Raw genomic sequence first — 23,876 nt, forward strand, 5'->3', positions numbered from 1 at the left:
AACAAACTATTAGTTGTTTCATGGTTGTATAATGGTGAAACAGAAGAACGTGAAGGATTAAGGAGACAACTGTCAATTATGACTAGCCAAATATCTATTTAATTTAAAATTACAACTACAAGTTTACTTGATTTTGTTTGAAATTGTTGTTTTTAATTAATTAATTTAAATAAAATTATAGAGATTCGAGATGATTAGCTGTGTTCCTCAGCAGATTACATGCCTCAATAAACTCTCTAATTAATTAGTGTATGAATTATTCCTTTGTTACATCCTCGACTCGTGCGGTTTAACCAGGAATCACGTGATTCCCTCACGTGCACCCCCCCCTCACCCTAAACTTAAGTTTTTTCTTTTATTTTTCGCCAAAGTTCGTTTATAAATTTCATTCAAATTGATATAAGAAGATTGCAATTTATAATATTTTTTCGATCAGATTGACCTCTCAAAACGTAATAAGTGATTGGAGTTGAGAACGTGAATTTAACTTGTAACGAATGAGTAAAAAAACAGTATTACTTTTATAACCAATAATAATCCATTTTTTAAGGATACCATTTCTAATATTTAATAAGCAAATAATAAATAAAATATTATATGTTACACTCATTATAAATAAACTTGTAAAATAGATAAGCAATGGAAGAAAACATTTTTTTTTAAAAAAAACAATATAAAAAATAAACAGTACCACGTAAAAATTGAGGGGTTAAAGGTACAAAAAAATATCCATTTACCGTTACTTTAATTTGCACCAGAAGATGCTCTTGTCTAATATGCGCCGTGACAGATGTACTCACCAGCGTGATATTGTACACGTGTCATGATTTCATAAGCCCACAGCATTGTCCCTGCAACTGGAGAAAGGCTAGGTTTTGGCTCGCCTGCCATATCTGTCAGTTTCACATATGGTGGGCTGCTTATTATTATAACCTTTACGTATGTACTATGTATACACTAAAATATTACTGTTTTCTCCCTCTTAAATTATATATTTTTCAAACTTCGAGGTTTAAACATCTCAATTCTTATAAATTGTTGAAGTGTGTGATCATTTCATCTAATAGCTTAAACTTTTAGATGATATGGTCACACACTTCAATATGACGTATTGATAATATTATTAAATGATAAAAAGATATGCTCTCTCTTATAACTTAAGTTTTGAGATGAGATGATCATACTTAAACATAAATTTCTTCAATTATATACACTTTTTCGGTCTACTAAACAAGTTAATCATACAAAATATATATTTGACTTAATTATAACCATCAATCTCAGGTAAAAAAATTTCTGACGTTTCACAATTTATTGAGGCGAATATGTATGATTTTAATAAGGGAAAAAAGATAAATATACCTTCGAACTATCGTAAATGGTATGTAGATATCCTTAGTCATATTTTTGGGACATTGGTGCCCCTGCCGTCAAAAAATTAAAGCATGTATGCCCTTCACTCTAACGGAAGACTAAATAGGGACACGTGGCGCAATCTTATCCGTCGATTTGATATTTAATCGGCGGATAAGATTATGACATGCATATGTCCGTTAGTATAAATGGTATATAAGATCTAGTTTTTTGACGGCAGGAGCACCAATATCCCAAAAATATGACGAAGGGTATCTGCATATCATTTACGATAGTTCGAGGGTATATTTATCCTTTTTCTCTTTTAATAATATCATATTTTATATGTTCAACTTAACTTAACTCTCTAATAAATGAATGAGAATACATATTTTAAAAAAAATCAAAATCGAGTATTTAAGTAAAATATGATTGATTATATATTAAAGTCTAAATAAATGAATGAAATTTGGAGTATACTCTTTTTTTTAGAATAAAGTTTTTCTTTTTCTTTTTGTGGAATAATTTGGATTGTTATATTATGTAAGTGGTTGGCTTGAGAGTTTCTTTGGCTCTTCTGGTGCACAAAGAGTCCACATTTTTCACCATTCTCAAGACTGAGGTATGCAATAAAAATAAGAAAAAAAAGCCAACAGCTTTTTCAATTCTTGTTCAATTCCAGTTTGTTTTTTTCTCTCACGACTCACGCTTTTCTCCCTGTTTTTCTTGTAATTGTTCTGAAATTTTACTGATTCTTTTCCTCTTTTTCTTTTGTTTTTTTCTGTGTGTTAAATTGATATAAGCATGGTTTTTCTGGGTCATTTTTTTTATCTGCTTTTTCAGTAGCATTTCAGAAATTTCTCAGCCTTTTTTCTCTTTAGAGTTTTAGAGTTTAGACCCATATCTCTTGCTCTGTTTTCTTGAAGCTCTAAAATGGAGTGTAGTACAACTGATTGCAGATGATGTTTTCTTTTTGAAATTCAGGTGACTCAAGATGGTTTTTGGTTTGTTTACAAATCTTGAAAGCTAGTATTTTTTTTTATAACCAGCAGAGTTGTTGACTATGTTTATTCAACTGAGGGGGTTAAAACTGGAATCTTGCTGTTGAAACTTTTGTCAGCGTGTCGAAAAATAGGATAAAGATTTGAACTTTCAGTTGTTTTGATTTCAATTCAGTTTTCTTGAGATGGAAATGAATCCGAGCTTGAAAAAACCGAGGGAATCTGTAGATTTATCGAACTCATCGGAGTTAACTCAGTCAGCATTCCCAGATGAGGTGTTGGAGAAGGTGTTGTCTCTTGTTCAGTCTCATAAAGATAGAAATTCAGCTTCACTGGTGTGCAAGGATTGGTATAATGCCGAGCGTTGGACAAGGACTAAGCTGTTTATTGGGAATTGCTATTCAGTTACTCCTGAGATTGTAGCAAGAAGATTCCCAAAGATTAAGAGTGTTACCCTTAAAGGGAAACCAAGATTTTCTGACTTTAATTTGGTACCAGAGAACTGGGGTGCTGATATTCAGGCTTGGCTTGATGTCTTTGCCAAAGTTTACCCCTTTCTTGAGGAGTTGAGATTGAAAAGAATGGCTGTTAGTGATGAGAGTTTGGAGTTTTTGGCAAAATCATTTCTTGGATTCAAGGCTCTCTCATTGTTGAGTTGTGATGGTTTTAGCACTGATGGGATCAGTAGCATTGCTGCTCACTGCAAGTAAGATGATCTTTTCACTTGTGTTAACTTTTGATCGTTATTTTTAATATCAGTTAATGTTTCAGATATGGGTGTTGTTTTGATTGGATAAAAAAGCTATCTTTTTTTCAAGAAATAGTTTTTATTTGATTGTAACTGGTATATTATCTAGCATCTGACTTCAAGATCTTAGCTTTCTGTTATGGTGGATTTAGAATTCTTTCAAGGCAGATTGAGGAAAAACAGTACTGTTTACAAGGTGGTCCATGCTAATTATTGTAGTAATGGAGGACAAAACAGTAGACCCATGTGTCTGGATGTGGAATGGTTAAGAAACTTGTATTTTTCATTTGAAGTGGCCATGTGGGTGAAGAAATAAAAAAGTGACATGTTCTGGGCTGGGGACATGTTAGGCTGTTTATCTTGTTATCACCACCTTGTCTTACCACACATTAAAAGGAAAGAAGAAAAAAGTATAAGTGGAAATTGAAATGGTTCCACTTTATGAATTCTTTTTCTGTTCCTTTTTTATGTTGCTTTCATGATGTGACATTGACCTGTTAATGAGCATTAATTGAGGGAATTCTTTGATGTCATTGTTAGGCATAAATAACTCTTCTTATTGGTCAAGAAAGAGTTTCTACATTAACTTATATTGTGTAACAAATATTTGATCTCTGTACCTTTTAATGTCTATTAGACCTGTTCAATGTATGGAGCTTCAACTAGTATATCACTATGTATATGTTGTCAAATTGTTGTCTAGTTTTGTAGCACCACTAGGTTATTATGGTTCATGAGGCTTTCAGGTTGATTGTTGTCTTGGCAAATAAGGAATACCATCACAAAGGTGTCTAGGTCGTATGCCAAGATTTTGCTTGTGCAGTTTTAAACGTAGAAGTTGGCATCTTTGCAATTTTAAGTTACGATAATCTGAACCAAAAAGAATGTGAGAATGTGGGATCTTTGGTTGTTCTGGTTCGTTCCAAAGAACTGTAGTTTGAAGGATGGCTCTAATGTCATATCCACAATTCAACATACTACAGAAGTTGGACTTGTATATAACAAATGTCTTCATGTACTATCTAAATGATGCATACAAGGAGGTTCTATTTATGTTATGATAACAAGATTTCGATTGAGTAATATTCCAATGTATAGAAAAGCAAAACATGCTTTTCTTCATAGGCAGCAGAAATGCCAGTTTGTTTTGTGGCTCTTAATTGATGCTTATCAGCATGAAACCAAGTTATCTTAATTGCTATACCAATCTAAATGTTGGTTTCCTTCACAGGAACTTGACAGAGCTGGACATTCAGGAGAATGGCATGGATGATATTTGTGGTAGTTGGCTAAGTTGTTTTCCGGATGACTTTACATCACTGGAGGTGCTTAACTTTGCCTGTATGAACACTGAGATCAGTAAGGATGCTTTAGAGAGACTTGTCGGTAGATGCAAATCACTGAGGGTTCTGAAGGTTAACAAGAACGTCACCTTGCCTCAGTTGCAACGCCTGCTCGTCCGAGCTCCTCAGCTGATGGAGCTGGGTACAGGATGCTTTCTTCCAGATCAACTCACAAGTCGGCAGTATGCAGAACTTGAAAGTGCATTCAGCAACTGCAAACATCTGCACTCTCTTTCAGGCTTTTGGGAAGCAAATCGTCGATATTTACCATCTCTTTATGCAGCCTGTGCTAAGCTGACTTTCCTCAACTTGAGCTATGAAGCCATTAGGAGTGGTGAATTTTCGAAGCTTCTTGCTCATTGCCCAAATTTAAGGCGCCTTTGGGTAAGAATCTACCTCAGGCTTTAACATTTACGTGATAAATCCTTTCATGATGAGGTCTTAGGTATTGATCTCCTAACATTTGACATTTTGTCGAGGAACTGAAAGTTACCACTAATTCGTCTTTTAAGTTTGAACTGCTCTATGGTTGTTTTCTCTAGGGATATGTATTCAAGAGATACTAATCACCTTTTTTTTCATATCATGGTAATCCATTTTTCTACTTTCAAGGTCTTCATGCCTAATCTTTCTGTTATAGGTCCTAGACACTGTCAAAGATAAGGGGTTAGAGGCTGTTGGAACCAGCTGCCCATTGCTTGAAGAATTGCGAGTCTTTCCTGCTGACCCTTTTGAAGAGGATATGGACCATGGAGTGACTGAGTCAGGCTTTGTGGCTGTGTCTGCTGGTTGTCCTAAGCTTCAATATGTTCTCTATTTCTGCCGGCAAATGACTAATGCTGCTGTTGCAACAATAGTGCGTAACTGCCCTAATTTCACCCATTTTCGTCTCTGCATAATGAATCCTGGCCAGCCAGATTACTTGACAAATGAACCCATGGATGAGGCATTTGGTGCAGTGGTCAAGACTTGTAAAAAGCTCCAGAGGCTTTCTGTTTCTGGACTGTTGACTGACCTGACCTTTGAGTATATTGGAAAGTATGCCAAAAACCTTGAGACACTTTCAGTGGCTTTTGCTGGCAGCAGTGACTGGGGTATGCAGTGTGTGCTCGACGGCTGTTCTAAGCTGAGGAAGCTGGAGATAAGGGATTCTCCATTTGGAAATGCAGCACTTCTTTCTGGAATGGGGAAGTATGAATCAATGCGGTGTCTTTGGATGTCAGCTTGCAGGGTCACCATGAATGGTTGTAGAATACTTGCACAAGAGAGGCCTAGGTTGAATGTCGAGGTAATCAAAGATGAGCACAGCGATGATTATGCTGATAAATTATACGTCTATCGCTCTGTAGCAGGGCCACGAAAGGATGCCCCACCTTTTGTTGTAACCCTCTAGCACAAAGAAACAGGAACTTTGGTAAGCTCCTTCCCTTGCTCTCCTCTGTCCTATGCTTGCCAAAATAGCGTGGAGTGGAAAGATGATATGCTGATAATGCTAAGTTTTATTTTTATCTGTAGGTGTGCACTGGGATACCCTTCTATTTCAGCTAGTTTTATCTGCTACATGCATGATGTTCGTAAAGGTGAACGAGAGAAAGTAAGTACATGAATACCTCTCCGTATGCTGCATTTACTATGTTTCAAGGAAGATCAACAAAAGGGATGTTTGTGTGCGCTCTTACTGAACTAATGCATTATGAGAAAGAAACCATGCGAAGATTCTCTTACAGTTAGTGAGACCAAATGATCAGCACTCGTGGAGAAGCAGGAACTGGAACGAAGACGGAGTTGATTATGTCTGAGAAAACTATCAGTAGATGAAGAGTCCTGAATCTCACAAGAACAAGCAAGATGAAGAACGCTGGTTTGTTGATTCGCGGAGTTTTTTCTTTTTCAAAACAATAAGTAGCATAAACATAAAGAAAGAAAAATGAAATGAGTCTCATGTAACTTGAATGATGGTGATTAGGTTTCACAGACATAAGTTATTTGGCCAAACTGGAAATGCAAAAGAAAAAAAGAAACCATGGTATTCTTTTTTTTAAAATGTTATTGCTGTGCTTCATCAAAATAATTTAGTGTGACATTTACTATGTTGTTAGTTTAAATTAAGACACTTATTCACTATTCTTTGCTTCATTCATAACATAGCATTAATTAATAATGCAGGTTTATCCATTGATCAATTTTAAGTAATAATTATTGATCTTGCAACTACACTATATCTAAATATGCAAGTCTCAACAAGGAAGCTAACTAACTAGGTAAAATCGAATAACTTTTTGGGAGACGAAACAAAGTTGAATAACTATAATAATCAATTATTATACGTTGAGTGATCATTCAGACATTCCAACAAAGTATAGTCTATTGAGTAACTTTTGAAGAGATATTAAGAAAAACAAATTACAATTCCTTGACTCTACAGAGACCAATGATAGTAAAATTTGGCAGCATGTGAGCACAATGATATAAAAGAAAAAAAAAATTCTCACCATTATATATAGAGTCCTCAAAATCTTCATATTTTCTTTAAGTCTAAGCTAGCTACATGAATTGTCACTCCACTGCTCAAATTCCTAATAATAGTGTTAATTCCCATTCTTGTCACATGCAAATTGAAAAGCAATTTGCTCCAACCCTATTGACCAGCGGTTGCATGAATATGAAGCAACAAAATTCAGTTGGTGGAAATTTTACTCAAAACCAAATAATCACTACTATCATTTGAGTGAGTGGCAGAGTCAAAATTTCCACTAAGAGAGTTTAAAATATGAAAAAGTAAATATTTGCTCCTGTCTAAAATCTAGGCCCGAGCTGGTTCCGCCACTGCCTAAGCATATTTGTACTGTAACAACATACTCAATATAATTCTACAAGTGGTGTCTGAAGAGGATGGTATATACGTAGCTTTACTCCTACCTTGAAAAAATAGAGATATTATTTTTAATAGACCCCCGACTAAAGTAAAGCATATTTGTATTAGTACTTGGAAATTATATATGAGCTTGTTTAGCTCTCTTTATATAGACAATGTATATATCTTTTTACACTATATCAAGTTAACTTGACGTATAAATTAAAGATAAATAACTACTAGTATATCAACCTTGATCCTGAAAAATATACTACTATTACCCTGCATGCTATAATCAAATCATACAGATAATGTAAAACTAAATCCTTACGTAATTATTTGAATTTCGAAATTGAAGAAAAGTTATGGCATAATTACTTATTATAATCAATGTTTAAATCAAATACGATGAATTATTGTAACAATAATTATTTAAGTAGATGAAACTTTAGCCTACCCCATAGTCCATTTTAGTTCATATGGAAACGCACACGTGGATTATAATAACTGGAGACAATTAATTAATTGGCTAGCATATTATAATTAGGTTATTTTAGGAAAAGTTTGTCAACTATAATAGAGTCAGCGGACTAGCATTAGCCTTGAGTAAAGGGTACAAGTAACTTGGGTTGTGGTGCAGTGGTGAGACTATTTTACCCTTAATCAGAGATCTCACGTTTGACCCCTGAATATAGAGAAAATCATGTTGGGAGCGTCACTCCGATTGGGTCCTATAGTGCACAATCCGAATTTAATCAGGTCTCCAATATGAACTCCGAAGATCGAGTGAAAAACAAAAAAAGGATCCAAGTAAAATGTACCAATTGGGAGTATTTGGTATGGTGTCAGTACAACAAAAATAGTTTTTAGCAGAATAAATATGCACATTAACAAATAGTGTTAAAACTTTTCTAAAAATCATTTTTAGTGTAATGTGTATTTAATTTAAAAAATATTTTTTTTCAAGAAAATCAATTGTCTTAAAAATTATAAAAATGACTTCCATAAGAATACTACAGAAAATAATTTTAATGAATGATATTCCACGTTCATTTTTTCCACCTCATCTCCCATAGTACCCCAATCGTTGCACCCCACGCTCAACCGGCCAATCCTCGTATTTAGATTATACATAAATATTTTTATAGAATATTTTCTGCTTGTTTATCTTGTTTATCGAACACTAAAAAATAATTTTTTTAAAAAAATATTTATTTTCTAGATAAATATTTTTCATTGAGGATGCATTGATGTGATGAAATAAAATTTTAATTTATATAGAGCAGTCCATATCAAGGGATATGAACCAACTAATCCTCAACTACAAGTTGCATATAAATCTTGTAATTTGTTGGCCTTTCTATTTTCATTGATATATGATATATCTATGACTTTTGTCTTCACTAAACTGAATCTCTGTTCACTTACCCATATCCTCCTCAATCCTATTTTTCCCTAAAAAAAAAAAAGTTTAAAACAATATATATTATATATCAGTTAATTAAGATCTATATATAAAATATTTACATTGATCATTTGTAATATGATAATAAGTACATTAATTTTTATGATATAAGCATTAACTGATATCCTAGTAAATATAGTAACTAACAAATTATTTATATTAATACTGAAATTTTTTTACACTGTCTATGTATATAACTTATAACCAATCAATTAGACAATCATAATGCAACTCCAATTTACTTTTTCCAAAGTGTAATTTTATTGTGCTAAGCATTATTATTGTACTAGAGGGATTATGGTTCATTGAAGTGGATATGCACTTCATATTGGTGTGTGTATGTGGCTTTTCTCTTCAAAGCAAAGGTATATATATTTTGATTTTGTGTAGGCCTTTTGGTTCATTTGACTTCCTCCTCACTCAAAGCCAAAAAGAGGGTATATAACTATATATTAATTAATTCACCATAGATTTGGTAATTAATCACTCACATTTCCTCATACAAATATATATCATTTATGTCCTTTTCTACCTAACATGTCATGAGCATTAAGTTAGCACCACATCACATATTACACTGTTCGTTATGCAACTATATACAGTGTTACACATTTTATACACTATCCAAATACAGAATTTTGTAATTTTAAAACATAAGGCATATTTCTTGCTATAAAACACATAAAATTATTAGTTACGACATATATATAATTACTTAAACTCATCTCATATATCCAGATTGGAGAAGTATAATTCTATACCTCATGAGAATAGCTTGGGATAAATGAAAATTCATATTTTGGCAATTCGAAAAGATTTATGATATATACACTGATAATGTAATAATTATTTACGATTCAGGTTACGGTTAATGTTATAATATGATATTAGTTGCTTGTTTTTTTAGTGATTTGATAATCATGCATGTAAGTATTTTATATATATATATATTGTTATGGAAAAAAAACTTATATCAATGTGAAAACTCCATAGGCTTAGAAGTAGCTAGTATTTTTTTTATTTTTTATTTTATAAGTGGCATGCAAATAATTCTTGATTAGGTTATTTGTATGTGAGGATAATTAAAAATAATATGGTTGAAATTAGTTGGAAGCAACAAAACGTTTTCAGATTAACAGGCTAAATATTCGAGTCCGGAGCCTAAAGGCAACTTCTCCAATTAACAAAGAAAATTACAATCTATTTTTGTAAAATAAAAAACTAAGGGCGGTGTTCCACTAAAAGACTTTATTAGAAAATTTATGCAATTTTCTAGCATTTATGTGACCAGCAGAATAATGGCTATTTTTGTCTTATAGTGATTAAGATAATGTTTGAAATGCATAGGCATCTAACCATATTAAAAGGTACTTTAAAGTTTTTATTTGTTTGTAATTTGTCATCTTATGAAAGTTTATAGTACTTATTTTTGTTGATATATATAAATTACTTTTAATTAACTCTATGATGAGTTAGCATGTTAGTGCCATTTTCCCACCAAATTCTAGGATAAATTCTGCTATTTCTCCATTTAGACATGCACGAAGAAATTACAAACTATCCACGTGTCTCAATTTATGTGGCACTTTCGAATTTCAAGATTTAACTAAGTCTTTCTTTAATAGTAATTTTTTTTTATATTTTTAAAAATATTTTAAATTATCAATTATTATTATTTATAAAACTTTTTACGTAGTTTTAAGGGTTAAGGGTCTGAAAAATATCTCAACTTTGGTCGGATTTATTGTTGCGATACTAAACTTTCATGAGGACCTATTACCTTCCTAGACTATTTAATACCGTATTTTAAACATATATATTTGCCCACGTGGATATAAAAAATAATGCAAAATTATAAATAGTAATGTGTCCACATGGGCACATATATACCTTTAAAATACACTATTAAATAGTTCAGGGGGTAAAAAATACGGTATTAAATAGTCTAGGGAGGTAATAGGTCCTTATGAAAGTTTAGTATCGCAACAGCAAATTTGACCAAAGTTGGGGTATTTTTCAGACCCTTATCCCTAGTTTTAAATATGTAAATTTTATGCCTAAATTCACTATCAAAATTAAGTTGTTTGATTTTTGAAATTCGAATTTTATCGCATAAAATGCAACACAAAAAGTATGAATTACTCGTAGTTATTTGATCCGTATAATGACCAAATAAAGCTGGGTATATATATATTTATATTTTTGAAGTACTTTTTTTCAGTTCATATCCGATAATTACAATAATTCATAAATATATGTCATGCGTCATTTCATAATCTGTTATCAATAATTACAATAATTCATAAATATATGACACACGTCATTTCATAATCTGTTATCAGCTCATCTCAACTTTATCCAACTATGGTAAACTAATAAGCGTTAGTTTCAATATGATGATTTTTTATGCGACAGAATTTCCAAATACTAAATGATCAACATAATTTTTCTTTTGCAAGGGATTTTTTAAAAAGAAAATGGACCTCTAAAGAGCATAATGGGATGATAAATCTCTCTTTAATCAGTTGTTTTGAGCTCGAATTTTAAAAATGGAAAACAATTCAAAAAAAAAAACGATTTACTGTTATAGTCTTATAATGACAGATTTGTTTGACGCAAATCTAAATAAACCAAATTATATCATGAATTTTTTTTAAAAAAAATTATATTTAGTGAGTAGCAGCTTTTGGATTGGTGGTTAAGGTCATCTCACCATCCAAGCCAATATCAAAAAGAGTAATGTAATTTTATTAAGTGAAAAGGATGACAACAAGCCTAAAGAGTTGGGAATGAGTAATAATTAGTCTAAGGGGTTCACATGCATGGTGGGGCTAATTGCATTTTTGTCATCTCTATTAATGCCAAAGCTCTTATTATTGAAAGCTACACTATGTTTTTCCCCTTTTTTTAATATCTGTTTGCCACCTAATATTCATTAATCCATAATTACAAGTTCTGGTTTTATTATTTAGATCAAAATTATTTCATTGCTCTGTCAAATGTCAGATCATATAGTATGTAATTTCCTCTTTCTTTACTAATAATTATATGTATGTCACTATATACTTTTAACTTTGGATTCATGACACAAAATCATAATGTAGGTAGGTTGGCCTTTACTTTTTTTTAATTTCCTGTATATATTGTGATCTAAGGTTATGTTCTTGAATATTTTTTATGTCATATCTACTTAATTGAAGAGTTTTAAATTTTTTCTAATAGTTAAAAAGAAACATTTAAAAACCGAACGTTGTCTTAGCTAGTTTCCTTTTCAGTATTGTTATAATTAGTACTCTCCTATTATATTTTTCTTTGATTTTAGTATAACTTGTTGTTTTTCTTGCTTCAGTTATCGTATTATCGGTTGTTATTTATGTTCTCTTATTATATGTTTTCGACATGACTTCTTTGCTACTATATATGTCACATAATCATTTTTAATATATATTTTACTTGAGTCAATGGTCTATCGAAAACATCATATACCTTCACAAAATATAGAATCAATAAGATCATGTACACAACCTTCCTTAGACCTTAGTATTTATGGAATTACACTAAATATATTATTATTGACGTTGATGACAAATATGTGATCCTAGATCAGAAAATTTCATGATGTAAAAATGACTGCATAATATTAATTAAAACCTAGTAAGTCTTTAAGAAATTTAACTCATGACTTGTCCAAATCCTTGAAGCCAAATTTACGTTGTCCCCATTTTGCCAATTAGAGCTTTTCCCCAAAAGGGCCTTTTCCTTTCGCCCAAAAAAAAAAAAGGTGTTAAGAAAGTGTGAATGCTAGCTGTCTATCGATACATTATATGAAGCACTTACTTAAGAAAATTCCAATATATAATCTTCTATTTTTTATTGCTAAAAGATTAATCGAAACTTTTCATACACTCCTTATCCTTAAATAATTTCCCTTAATTATTTACTATACAAACTGACTTAAAGAAAAAATGAAGAAAAAAAAAAGACTTGAGAAAATTATTTTTGTTACGATTTTTCTTGAAATAATTTTGTATAGTTTTCTTTTAATTAAATGTGATTTTAAGAATATGTACATTGAGTTGTAATATGGGTCTCATGTTCCATCTAAGGTTGTTGATATTAAAGTAGAAGCATGTAACAACTGTATACGAGAGCAAAATAGTAGATAACTACAAGCAAAAGCAACAATAGATAACAAACAAAAAAGCATCACAAGTTTGATCCCTTGTGGATCAAACTATTTCATGATAAATAAGGAATATAAACCGATATCATTTCTTTATTCTTAATCAGATGTTTTGAGTGCAAAAAAATCATGTTAGATAGTGTTTTCAGATCTAATGTGGCACGAATCCTGATCAGTATAAAGGAGCCCGAGAGGCCGAGACTTTGTTAAGGGGATTCATTCGGGGTGAATTCAATAATCTTTGTATTTTATTATCATGAATTATATTATTTTTGACTTGTAATATACATGCATGATAAGTAAAATTGTTGAGCAATATGAACTCCTTGCTTTTGAATGTTGTTCCGCCACTAATCTGGATTAGAATTAAAACATCAAAATAAATATTGGGCATCGAATAAAAAAATTTATATAGAATAAATTGCAATAAATCGTTAATGTTTAATTCTTTTGTCGTAATCCTTGCAGTCTAATAAATGTTGTGTCCATATTTTTGCAACTAGAGCGTATTTAAACTTCCTCTTTAATTCCCCTAAATAAAGGACTTTTGTTGTACAAGTATAAAAAGAAAATCTAGTGTTGTCTACTGATAAATTCAATGAACACATAATAGTCACTTCTGTTTCGAAAACGAGAAGTATTGAAAACACATTTAAATTTAGTGAGAATTATTAGTTTCGTCCTGAACTATTGACAAATGATAACCTTCAGTTAAAATACCCTCTACTTGATTAATTGAACTTAAGTATATCCTATTGTGTTATACACATAAATGTGTTATTTACGCATGTATACAAATAATTTTTTATTGATATAATATATACATAGATATATTATATGACAAGTATTTTAGAATGAAAAGAGTATTAATATAGAAAGATTCTGCATAGTTTTGCAATGATTGGTATATGATGAATAAAACCTCTGATACACTGCTTTTTTCACATAATTCTTATATTGTCTACCTGTGAATTAAATAAGATATAGTATTTCTTATGATTTTCTTTAACACTCAATCAACCTAGTTTTTTTTTAAAAAAAAAATTGTAAAATAAAATATATCAATTTTATTTGTAGTAATTCCATCATTTATCTTTTTTCTTTTGTAAATGTATGGTATCCTTTTTGAGTATAAATTTGGACATATCTAACTTTCAAAGAGTCCAAAACAGTTGCCCTAACAACTCTCTTATCCTTACTAAACATATTTCGTCTCCCAACTAACAAGACCAAAAATACCATAAATACCCCTATAACCTCATACTAATTAATCCATGTTATAAAGTTAGCAAGGGTATTTTTGTCAATTTCTTCGTTCACAAGTTCTGTACAATGAACTGAAGATAAGCAATGAATATAGCTAGAGCTATTCTTTCTCCTCATTGATAATATTATTGAATTTTCTGTTTTTTTTCTTCATCCCAAAATCTCTAACTAATTCGCCGGAATCTTCACTTTTCCGACCCCATATCGCCGGAGAATGGAATTCAGGCAAGTCCAATGAACCCCAACATGTTTACTCTACCGGAAAATGCAGAAAATCCAGTTGGGTCATTCGCCGGAAAATCAAGAATCCGGCGAGTTATTGAGTTCATTTCTTCAGTTATATCTCTTTCTTTTTCAATCAGAGTTTTCCCTGTGAAATGGCAATCGATACGAAACAAGCTTGAAGAGCTTCTTTCGAGTTTATCTGCCATTGAGAATTGTGATTCCACAGAAAACTACCCTCCACTCTGTAGCTCCCTTCAGGCCATTACAGCTACCCTCAAGAGCTGCCATGAACTTTCTCGGCATTGTGTTGAGTTTTCTTATAGTGGGAAACTGCTGATGCAGAGTGATCTTGATATAGTTTCTACAAAATTAGACAATCATATAAGGAGTATTTCTGAGATTTACTCTCTTGGTTTGCTTACTCAAAGCTCTGCCATTATTGTTCCAAAGCCCAATCTTGGAGCTTCTCGTGATGATATCAAGTTCTATATTAGGGATTTGTTGTCAAGGGTCAAGATTGGGTCTTCAGAGATGAAGAAACAAGGGTTGATTGCTTTGAATGAGATTATTCAAGAAGATGATAGATATGTTAAAGTTGCAATTGAAATTGATAATCTTGTTTCTGTGTTAGTGAGTTTTCTTGATTTGCAAGAAGATAATCTTCAAGAAGAAGCAGCTAAGGCATTATCTGTAATAGCAGGGTTTCAATCTTTTAGAAGTTGTTTAATCTCTGCTGGAATAATTTCCCCTTTGATTAGAGTTTTAGAGTGTGGGATTGGGTTGAGTAAAGAATTTGCCACCAGGTGTTTGCAAAAGCTCACAGAGAACTCAGATAATGCATGGTCAATTTCAGCTCATGGTGGGGTTACTGTTTTGTTGAAGATATGTATAGAGGGTGATTCTTTGGTTAGTTCAGTTTGTGGAGTGTTGAAAAATCTTGTTGGGGTTGAAGAAATCAAGAGGTTTATGATTGAGGAAGGTGCAGTTTCAGTATTTATCAAGCTTGCAAGGTGTAAAGATGAGGTTACACAAATTAGTTCAATTGATTTTCTACAAACTATGGCTTCTGGGGATGAATCAACTAGGCAGATGATCATGAAGGAAGGTGGAATAAGAGCTTTAGCTCGTGTTTTGGATCCGAAATCATCGTCTTCATCTAAAGCAAGGGAAATGTCCTTAAGAGGGATTGTGAATCTGTGTTTTACATCAGTAAATTCAGTGAACATCCTGTTGAGTTATGGATTTATGGATCACATTCTGTATTTTCTTCGACACGGAGATGGTTCTCTTCAAGAATTAGCCTTAAAGGCAGCATTTTGGCTATGTGGAACATCAGATGAGGCCAAGAAACTAATGGGGGATGCTGGATTTATGCCTGAGTTGGTGAAGTTTCTTGATTCAAAGTCATTTGAGGTTAGAGAAATGGCAACTGAAACACTATCAAGTATGGTGATTGTACCAAGAAACCAAAAGAGATTTGGACAGAATGATGAAAATGTTGGTTTGCTGCTGCAAATGCTTGATCCAGAACAGGCAAATTTTGGCAACAAAAAGCTGCTGCTTTCTATACTCATGTCATTAACAAGTTGCAATAGTGCCAGAAAGAAAATTGCAAACTCGGGGTATCTGATAAACATTGAGAAGTTAGCTGAGGCTGAAGTTTCAGATGCAAAAAAGATTGTCAGAAAATTGTCTTCAAATAGATTCAGAAGCATTCTCAGTGGAATCTGGCATTCATAATCAATGTAATTCAATTTTGTCTTATGCTTAAATATTTTACCAAAACCAAAAAACAGAAAGGAGATCTTATGTAATATAATCCAAGATAAATGTACTTTATTGTTAAGAAAGAGCTTTTAGAACATCCCCTTTTGCCCTTTTTAGCTTCTAGTCATATAATAAAAAAAAAGATTACTGAATATTACACATCTTATTCTAATCTTTTCAAATGTATTACTTATCATTTTGTTTTGTGTTATTAAGATGCACATGGGTGAAGGCATGAATTTAGCGATGGGCAATTGATGAGTAGACATCAATTTTTTTGTCCTAGTCTTCCAAGAAGCTCAGAGTAGAAAGTGATGGATGAATATGGCCCTCTCTGTATTTTCTTGTCCTTTTCTTATTGCATTGGTTTTATATTAATGAATTTGACATAGCCAACACACTTACATGATGTCTATCCCTTGTAGATGTGATCAAATGTGTAGATATACAAATGAGCTTAGGACCACTATGACTTTCATTACACACATAATTAACAATTTTGAAATAATAGATGAGATTATTCTATCCGACATTTGGTTGAACTTTTGATTTCAGGATTAGAAATAAAAGTTTATCCCAATCTAATTTCAATTTAACTTGTTCACCAACTAAACGGCCCCTTAAGGTACTTGGATTGACTTTAACATCTAACCTAGCTTAATTTCAGTTTATCAACTTATACTCGGAAGAAATATTATATGCAGTTTGTGTCTAATGTTATCTCATCGCGTAAATATTTTTTATTTTTACAATTTCAAGTAAGAAAAAAATGAAACCCGTCTTAACTCTCAAATATTACATTTTCCATGTAGCTGCAAGTCTATGGTTAGTTGCCACTGTAGATCATGGCCTTACTACTCAATCCCCGATAACTAGCAGTGGATTCAATATAGTACAATTTTAAGAGTAGATGAGAGATCAAGCAACCAACATACATTTAACGATGTAGAGTGATGCATCAGTATGACCATGAAACCGCTTAAAAGGACACGACCTTGAAGAATTCACTTTTAGTTGTAAATGGTTTAATCAATCCTAAGAATGCTTTGTTACATAAAAAGTAGTGTCAAAATTTAATTTACCCAAGATTCATGATATGTGTTATATCCATTTATGATATGTACCTTTTTTCTCTTACGGGCTTATTGCAATTTGCAGGGGCAGGTAGTATGTTTGTACTTTAAAAAACATGATTTCTTATGAAGAAGAATTGGACCACAAAATGTCAGGCTTTTAAAATTGGGCTTTATGTCATCAACATAACCAAATATCAGTAAGAGTTAGCAATCCGGACAGAGACAAGTTGGACCACATGGTCCACACTGAGCACTGTGAAATTCTGAATTCTGCCAATTGGTAAAAAGTAGTCAATACAACAAAAGAGAGAAGAAAACAACAAAACATTTCTAGCCCAAAATCAAGGCCTTGAACCTGTCTTAGCCCAACTAGGTGAGCTTTCAATCTCATTATCAAATACCCAAGTAAATCAGTTTTTGAACCAAAAAGTAATGTTTGAATTCTAATAAAGATATTAAGGGGACCGTCCTCACAGATACCGCATAAAACGTAGTTTTGAGAAAAGGTAATAAAACTTAGATATGTTTTATTACATTTTCTTGCAATTCCAGCTGCTAACTTAGCTAAGATAACAAAATTAAGCAAAGGCATTACAAACCTTCTTCCTTACACAAAAAGAAACAGATACCGGATGCTTGCTTTACACCCAAGTCTCTCCATGTTATCATTCACAAAGCACCATTTCCATAACCATACTAAGACATTGATAAACTATTTACCACAACAATATTCTCAGTCCAAGTTTCTTGGTGATTGTTGAGGAAGTGATCATGATCATTTCTCAATTATTCAGATAATAACCATCACCTTTAGCTAGTCAAAAGCTAATTGACAATCATTTCTCAGTACGTCATGATACTGAGCCATATCTTCAGTATCTCTCCTGCAGACGTTAACAGAGAATAAGTGTTGAGCAAATGGAGAGATAGCAAGTTGACTCATTTGAATAAATTGCAGAGGTTGATATTGAAAGCATTGAAATTCTGTCACCAAGTTGTTACAGAATGTAGAAAAGAGCATTCCAACAATTTTAAAAATCTCTACTAATAAAAAAAATTCCAATAGAGAATTCTAGGGTGTATGGCCAATCACTTTGGTGCTTTAGTTTCGATTTTTATTTTTTTATCAAGAAGATTTGTATGACCTCCTTCCGGTTAGCCTAATTAATTCCAGTTCCAAAAGCTAGATCCATTAAATGTACAAAAGTACCCCAAAATGAATAACTTTGATGCTACGACAAACTTTTGGCTGGTCAAACTACCAGTTCAGTTCCCTTTTAGGGTCATTCAATACCTTGATGAACTTCAAACATAGGAATTCATATTGGCAAGAGAAAACCCGAAACAACTTTTTTTTTTAATAACTAAAAAGGAATCAGCAATCTAAGTTGTTATATCTATGGTCAGAATATGTCTTTCATACATATATCATTCTCTTCTCTTCTTTTTTTGAAACTGTGCCTTTCATACATATATCTCATTAATACTTTGTCTTCCGAATGTCTTTAGTAACTCAAATTTGAATTTTTGGTTTGGGAACTCATTGTTTTCTGATCAACCTTCAAAAAATCTGACAGATATTACCTTTTTTGGTGGTTTTAAACAGGGAAAATACATAAATCCCCTTCCCCCAAAGTAGTCTGTTTTCGCCCATTAGAACCCTCAACTATGTGGGGGTCCTATTAAATCCCTCTTGTCCACAATGCTTCCTCCTTACAAGACAAAAACCACAATACCTGAGTAAGTGGTAGGCACGAACCACTCATAAAATAATAGATATTACCTTTTCTGGTTATTTTAAATAGGAAAAATACATAAAAATTCCCCCTCCACACACAAAACAAAAGTAGTCCACTTTAAAAAAAATTTGTTTCTAAATCCACACCCGTATTGGACACCCAAACCCAAGTCCGAGCAACTTTAAGTAATAAGACACACACACTTAAAAGGTTGTAATGGTTGAAAGCAGACAATTGGAGGGAGGATATTCTAAGTTATCTCCCTCTTAAATACAAATACATCATATCATGTCATTCACAGAGAAATAAACAGCAAAAGAACGCATAAGAGGGGAGGGAAGCAACAGCTTACTTGATCCGTTCCCATTGTACCACTAGATTCATAAGTCCTCTGTTCCCTCCCTTGCATGTTGCCCTGCTGCTCCATCGGTGGGAAATTCTGATTTCCTCCTGGCCTTGGATTGTTCTGCCCAAATGTGGGGCCATATCTCAGTGGTTGACCTCCAAAGGTTTGTTGTCCAGAACTTCCACCTTGTTGAGAGCCATAATGTTGAACTCCTCCGAAGCCTCCTTGCTCTGGAGGTGCACCACCTCTCTGGTCTCTTTGAGGAAAATAATTTCCTTGATCTCTTTGTGGATGTCTTGAATCTTGCCATCCAACCTGGGAATTATCCCATCCATCTAGGCTGCTATCAGGAGGTGCAGGACCCCTATGATCCCCAGCCCCTTGAGGCCCATAGCTCTGTTGAGGTGCAAAACTTTGCTGACGGCCATGATTCCATTGAGAAGGAACACTCTGAGGTGCACTGTAACTCTGGTTTGGCTGAGGATTCTGTGGCCGCTCATAATTCTGCTGTGGAGAAGGACCTTGTGGTTGTCTGTAGTTCTGTTGAGGTGGCGGAGCATACTGTTGTGAGCCATAGTTCTGCTGCGGTGGAGGATACCTTGGTGGGCCATAGTTCTGCTGGGGTGGAGGACCCTGCGGCGCATCATAATTCTGCTGTGGTGGAGGACCCTGTGCTGCACCATAATTCTGCTGTGGTGGATGACCCTGTGCTGGCCTATAGTTCTGCTGAGGAGGACTCTGAGGTGGGCGATAATTGCCTTGTTGATACTGTGGGCCTCTTCGAGGCTTGCTACCTTGTCTTTGAAACTGTGGAGGAGGTGGTCTCTCAATGATTTCCCCATTATTATACTTGTCACCTGATGTTAATAGCACGATAGATGCAGGAGGAAACCACAACAAAATTCAAGTTTATAACATATAGAGCATAATCATAGTTTTGAAATGCTAATAAAAAGTAACATTCAGACCTCCATATTCCTTGTTAACTGGATCAATATAGGAATCAGGCAGTACAAACACAACTCCTGGGAGACCTGATAGCAGAGACAACCTCTATATCAGACCAACAATACATTTATCATTGCTCAGAAAGAAAAATACAACATAATATACACCCACCTTCAAACTTCTTCGATGTGTCCTCTGAACACAAGACCTGAAAACCCCGGTAAGTTGTTGTGCTTAAGGCATAAATCTTTTTCTTAGCCTCTTCCACACTGCAATTAGTTAAACAATACAAAGGCCACAAAGCAACAAAGTCTTAGGTCAATGAAAGGAAGCTCACTCTTGATTCTATATCAGCTGCATATTAAGTTGTAAAAGTATAGGTGACAAGACAGAGAGATAATTTATCCTGTCAGTAGATGACACAAAATCACACCACTTGGCAGTTCGCAGAAGAATATATAAGAAGAAAACATCTGGAACACGCAATAATGCTAGACTTCCATGCAAGAAATAATAGGAAAGATCCAAAGATTGCGCCAGAATCAAATATACACCAACTTAGAGCTACTATATAGTACCTATATCCACCATAAGCTTAAACTCAAAGCGTCCAAGTTCTATTTTGCATCAGAGAAATGATTTGGGGTGATACTTTTTCTGCTTTCCTAGTGAGTACATATTAACAACTGACATCAGCGCCAACTAATTATCATAGAAAACGACCAAATATATACAATATATTTGCACTTTGAAGCCAATTTTAATCTTATCTAACAGGCGAGCTCAGCTCACCAAAGAGCTTATAACTACATTCATTAATTGCAGCTTTCTTACCCACTTATATACCATGTCAGTATCTCCCTTTCCTTCTTCAATGGGAAGAACATATAAAATATCAATGCATAGAATGTTAAAGACGGGAAATGTAATAAAAATTACCTCCCGAAGACCTTCGCAGCAGTCTGCACATAAGTCTCAATCATATCTTCCCTCGTAAGTTGAGTATCTTTAGGAAAATCAATTACAATTAGCCAATGTTCATAATCGCATCCTTCGAAGAGGATTGTGTCGGGACCTATTTCATCATCAGCTGGGTTCCGGTCAAATGATCGAGACCTCGAGGACAGAGAAATTGTAGAAGACCTAAATAGTCTCGATTGGGACGGAAAATCAAAGCGGTTAAGCTTAGACAAATTGCTTTGGGTAGACGAATTTTGGGATAGTGATGCAATTGGAGAAATGAGATTTGGTTGATGGAATGTTTGAGCGAAAATGGAAGAGGAAAGAGGGAGAGCTCGCCGGAGACGAGAAGTATACAGCGCCATCGCCGGTGGATGTGGGTGGTTGCCGACGGAGAAGAGAATGAAATGAGGAAGTTGACTCTGAACTAGGGTTTAGGGTTTTAGAATTGAATTAGGGAATAGAAAGAAAAAAAAAAGGTTAGGATTGTCATTTCGAGATTTGCCGGTTTAATTCTGGGAAAATTTGATCTTCGTTATTTTCCAGCTTTGTGTTTCTGGGCCAAAAAAACAAATTTAAGCACAACAGAGCAAAACATTACTAGCCCAAAATTAAGGCCCAGTTTAGCCCAATAAGTTTTCTTTTCTCTTCAATCAAGCATAGTTAAATTTTGGGAAAATTATATAAAATTTCAAACTATTAATTAAAATTAAATGTTATAACCATAGTTTCATTTAATTGTAATACGTAGCAAACACTTGTCATTTGCCTCTCTCCCCAGCAAATCTCGCTCGCCACTCACCCTAGTCAGTTTCACTTTATACAAACACGAATGTATAAATTGCATTTGTGTTTGTATAAAACGAGAGAAAGTTGTATATACAAATATAAATACAAATATATATATATATATTTGTCCTATACACTTATTATTATACAAATACAGATCCTCCCCTACCAATTCTCTTTTGTCTTTCTCTCTTTCTCGCTTTATACAAACACAAATTATACAAATTACAATGTATAATTTGTGTTGTATAAAGCGCGCGAGAGAGAGATTTGATATACAAATGTTTTATTTCGATTCAATTGGATACCAATTCAAATTTTATGCAGATATACAAACACAATCATTGATACATATACATGATAGTTACATATATACAATTATCTAACCGATATACAAATAAATCGTTGCGCTTTTATACAAACGAGATGCCTTCCACCGATTTATACAAATATGATGCTCCATAGCAAACATAAAATTTGTTATATAGGATACAAATATGATTTTTATGTTTGTTAAACCTAAAATCTACTCATTTGAAAATAAGGTTCTCTTAACAAGATTTTTTTTATATCTAGTTATGAATCGGACATCTCTAATTAAGGTAGAGCAGTTTCATCACTGGACCATTATTCGTGTTCGATTAGTGCAAAGTTGTAATGCAAATAACAGTTGTTTATATATTAGTGATTTCTCTATTTTAATTTTAGTTTGTTTATCTGATTTTAACTTGATACAGCGTTTAAGAAAATAAAAAGAACTTTTGATTATGTTTAATTTTGAAGTAAAGATATGTAAATGTATCAAAATGTCATTTAATTTTATCGTCTTAATTAGGTTAGGTGAAAAAATGAATTACTGAAAGTAGCCAAAAAAAAAAGATATTATCTTTTAAACGGGCTAAAAATATAAACAAGTAAGACAAAATTACTGGAGAATTGGTTTCTCTGCTCCTGACATCCCGAAGACATATAATCGTGTTTAACTAATTAATTAAGTGTATGCACATTACTTGAATATCTACCTTCCAAAGAGCATTTTATCGTTTTTAAATTAATAAATTAGCTGTGTCCTTATAAATTAATTAATAATTGTATAATTAGTTGTGTCCTTATAAACGAGTATTATATTGCTTGTATAATCTGGCCACTACTTGCTACTATTAAAAAGTTTATCCATATAGACTCGCACTTTATTTGTAAAATAATTTTATGACCTCGGTATTTGTGGACCAATTTAAAATTTAGACGTTGATTTTCAGTTTTATAAATTAGGTTAATTACTAAATGTACATTTAATTCTATCTATAGACTATACTTATTTTTTGCACGGACATACATAGGATTAGCCCTAAAGTATCACTCCTACGGCACCCGCAAATCTATTGTTAGATCTTTTTATTGTTTTATATTTGAAAATTAGAAGAATAACAGAGAAAAAAATGTTTCAGTTGAACCTTAAATTCTTCTTTTGATCAATCAAGACCATTTAAGCCTTTTGAGGTAATCGCTTTTAAATTTAAATTCCCTTCATGTGGAGGAAAGAGAAAGTAGACCGCACAACCTATATCTTTCTCAGAAGCGAAGCAATAGTCTCACTAACGTTTGAATTGTAGATGAGAACACAAATATGATATGATCGATCATGTCGTTTTCTTCGTTGTTTATCAAGTTAAATAAATTATGAGCTTTTCAAATTGTTTTTGTTCTTGATGAAGACATCATAACCAACAGTGCGGAGCCACCCTTTGCCATGGGCTATCAAGCAACACCTCTTTGTCAGAAAGTTACGATCAAATTTTGGCTTAATAAATAT

General features: G+C 33.1%; 3 protein-coding genes across 3 annotated transcripts; 2 read left to right on the forward strand and 1 right to left on the reverse strand.

Moving 5' to 3' along the window:
* Window positions 1-1,836: 1,836 nt before the first annotated feature.
* Window positions 1,837-6,489, forward strand: LOC125846757 (protein TRANSPORT INHIBITOR RESPONSE 1-like). The gene is made up of 5 exons (XM_049526347.1): window positions 1,837-1,975; window positions 2,530-3,060; window positions 4,334-4,829; window positions 5,086-5,859; window positions 5,961-6,489. The coding sequence occupies exons 2-4, from the start codon at window positions 2,540-2,542 to the stop codon at window positions 5,836-5,838; spliced, it is 1,770 nt and encodes a 589-aa protein (XP_049382304.1). The 5' UTR covers window positions 1,837-1,975; window positions 2,530-2,539; the 3' UTR covers window positions 5,839-5,859; window positions 5,961-6,489.
* Window positions 6,490-14,252: 7,763 nt separating this feature from the next.
* LOC125848124 (vacuolar protein 8) lies at window positions 14,253-16,337 on the forward strand. The gene has a single exon (XM_049527929.1). The coding sequence runs from the start codon at window positions 14,448-14,450 to the stop codon at window positions 16,176-16,178; it is 1,731 nt and encodes a 576-aa protein (XP_049383886.1). The 5' UTR covers window positions 14,253-14,447; the 3' UTR covers window positions 16,179-16,337.
* A 1,319-nt stretch (window positions 16,338-17,656) lies between these two features.
* LOC125848892 (multiple organellar RNA editing factor 1, mitochondrial-like) lies at window positions 17,657-21,743 on the reverse strand. The gene is made up of 5 exons (XM_049528858.1): window positions 21,254-21,743; window positions 20,486-20,583; window positions 20,335-20,400; window positions 19,373-20,223; window positions 17,657-18,165 (listed from the first exon to the last, which is right to left on the reverse strand). The coding sequence occupies exons 1-5, from the start codon at window positions 21,637-21,639 to the stop codon at window positions 18,154-18,156; spliced, it is 1,413 nt and encodes a 470-aa protein (XP_049384815.1). The 5' UTR covers window positions 21,640-21,743; the 3' UTR covers window positions 17,657-18,153.
* Between the last annotated feature and the right edge of the window lie 2,133 nt (window positions 21,744-23,876).

Source organism: Solanum stenotomum, chromosome 12 (genome assembly GCF_019186545.1).
Source record: "Solanum stenotomum isolate F172 chromosome 12, ASM1918654v1, whole genome shotgun sequence".
NCBI classification, from domain to species: domain Eukaryota; kingdom Viridiplantae; phylum Streptophyta; class Magnoliopsida; order Solanales; family Solanaceae; genus Solanum; species Solanum stenotomum.

What these genes read in the sequence shown, in the direction of transcription:
- LOC125846757 (XM_049526347.1), top strand. Translation starts at nt 2,540, where the DNA reads ATGGAAATGAATCCGAGCTTGAAAAAACCGAGGGAATCTGTAGATTTA. An exon ending in AGCATTGCTGCTCACTGCAA is followed by an intron (nt 3,061 to 4,333) that starts GTAAGATGATCT and finishes TTTCCTTCACAG; the next exon opens with GAACTTGACAGAGCTGGACA. An exon ending in CAAATTTAAGGCGCCTTTGG is followed by an intron (nt 4,830 to 5,085) that starts GTAAGAATCTAC and finishes TTTCTGTTATAG; the next exon opens with GTCCTAGACACTGTCAAAGA.
- LOC125848124 (XM_049527929.1), top strand. Translation starts at nt 14,448, where the DNA reads ATGAACCCCAACATGTTTACTCTACCGGAAAATGCAGAAAATCCAGTT.
- LOC125848892 (XM_049528858.1), bottom strand. Translation starts at nt 21,639, where the DNA reads ATGGCGCTGTATACTTCTCGTCTCCGGCGAGCTCTCCCTCTTTCCTCT. An exon ending in CACATCGAAGAAGTTTGAAG is followed by an intron (nt 20,401 to 20,485) that starts GTGGGTGTATAT and finishes CTCTGCTATCAG; the next exon opens with GTCTCCCAGGAGTTGTGTTT. An exon ending in AGTTAACAAGGAATATGGAG is followed by an intron (nt 20,224 to 20,334) that starts GTCTGAATGTTA and finishes TATTAACATCAG; the next exon opens with GTGACAAGTATAATAATGGG.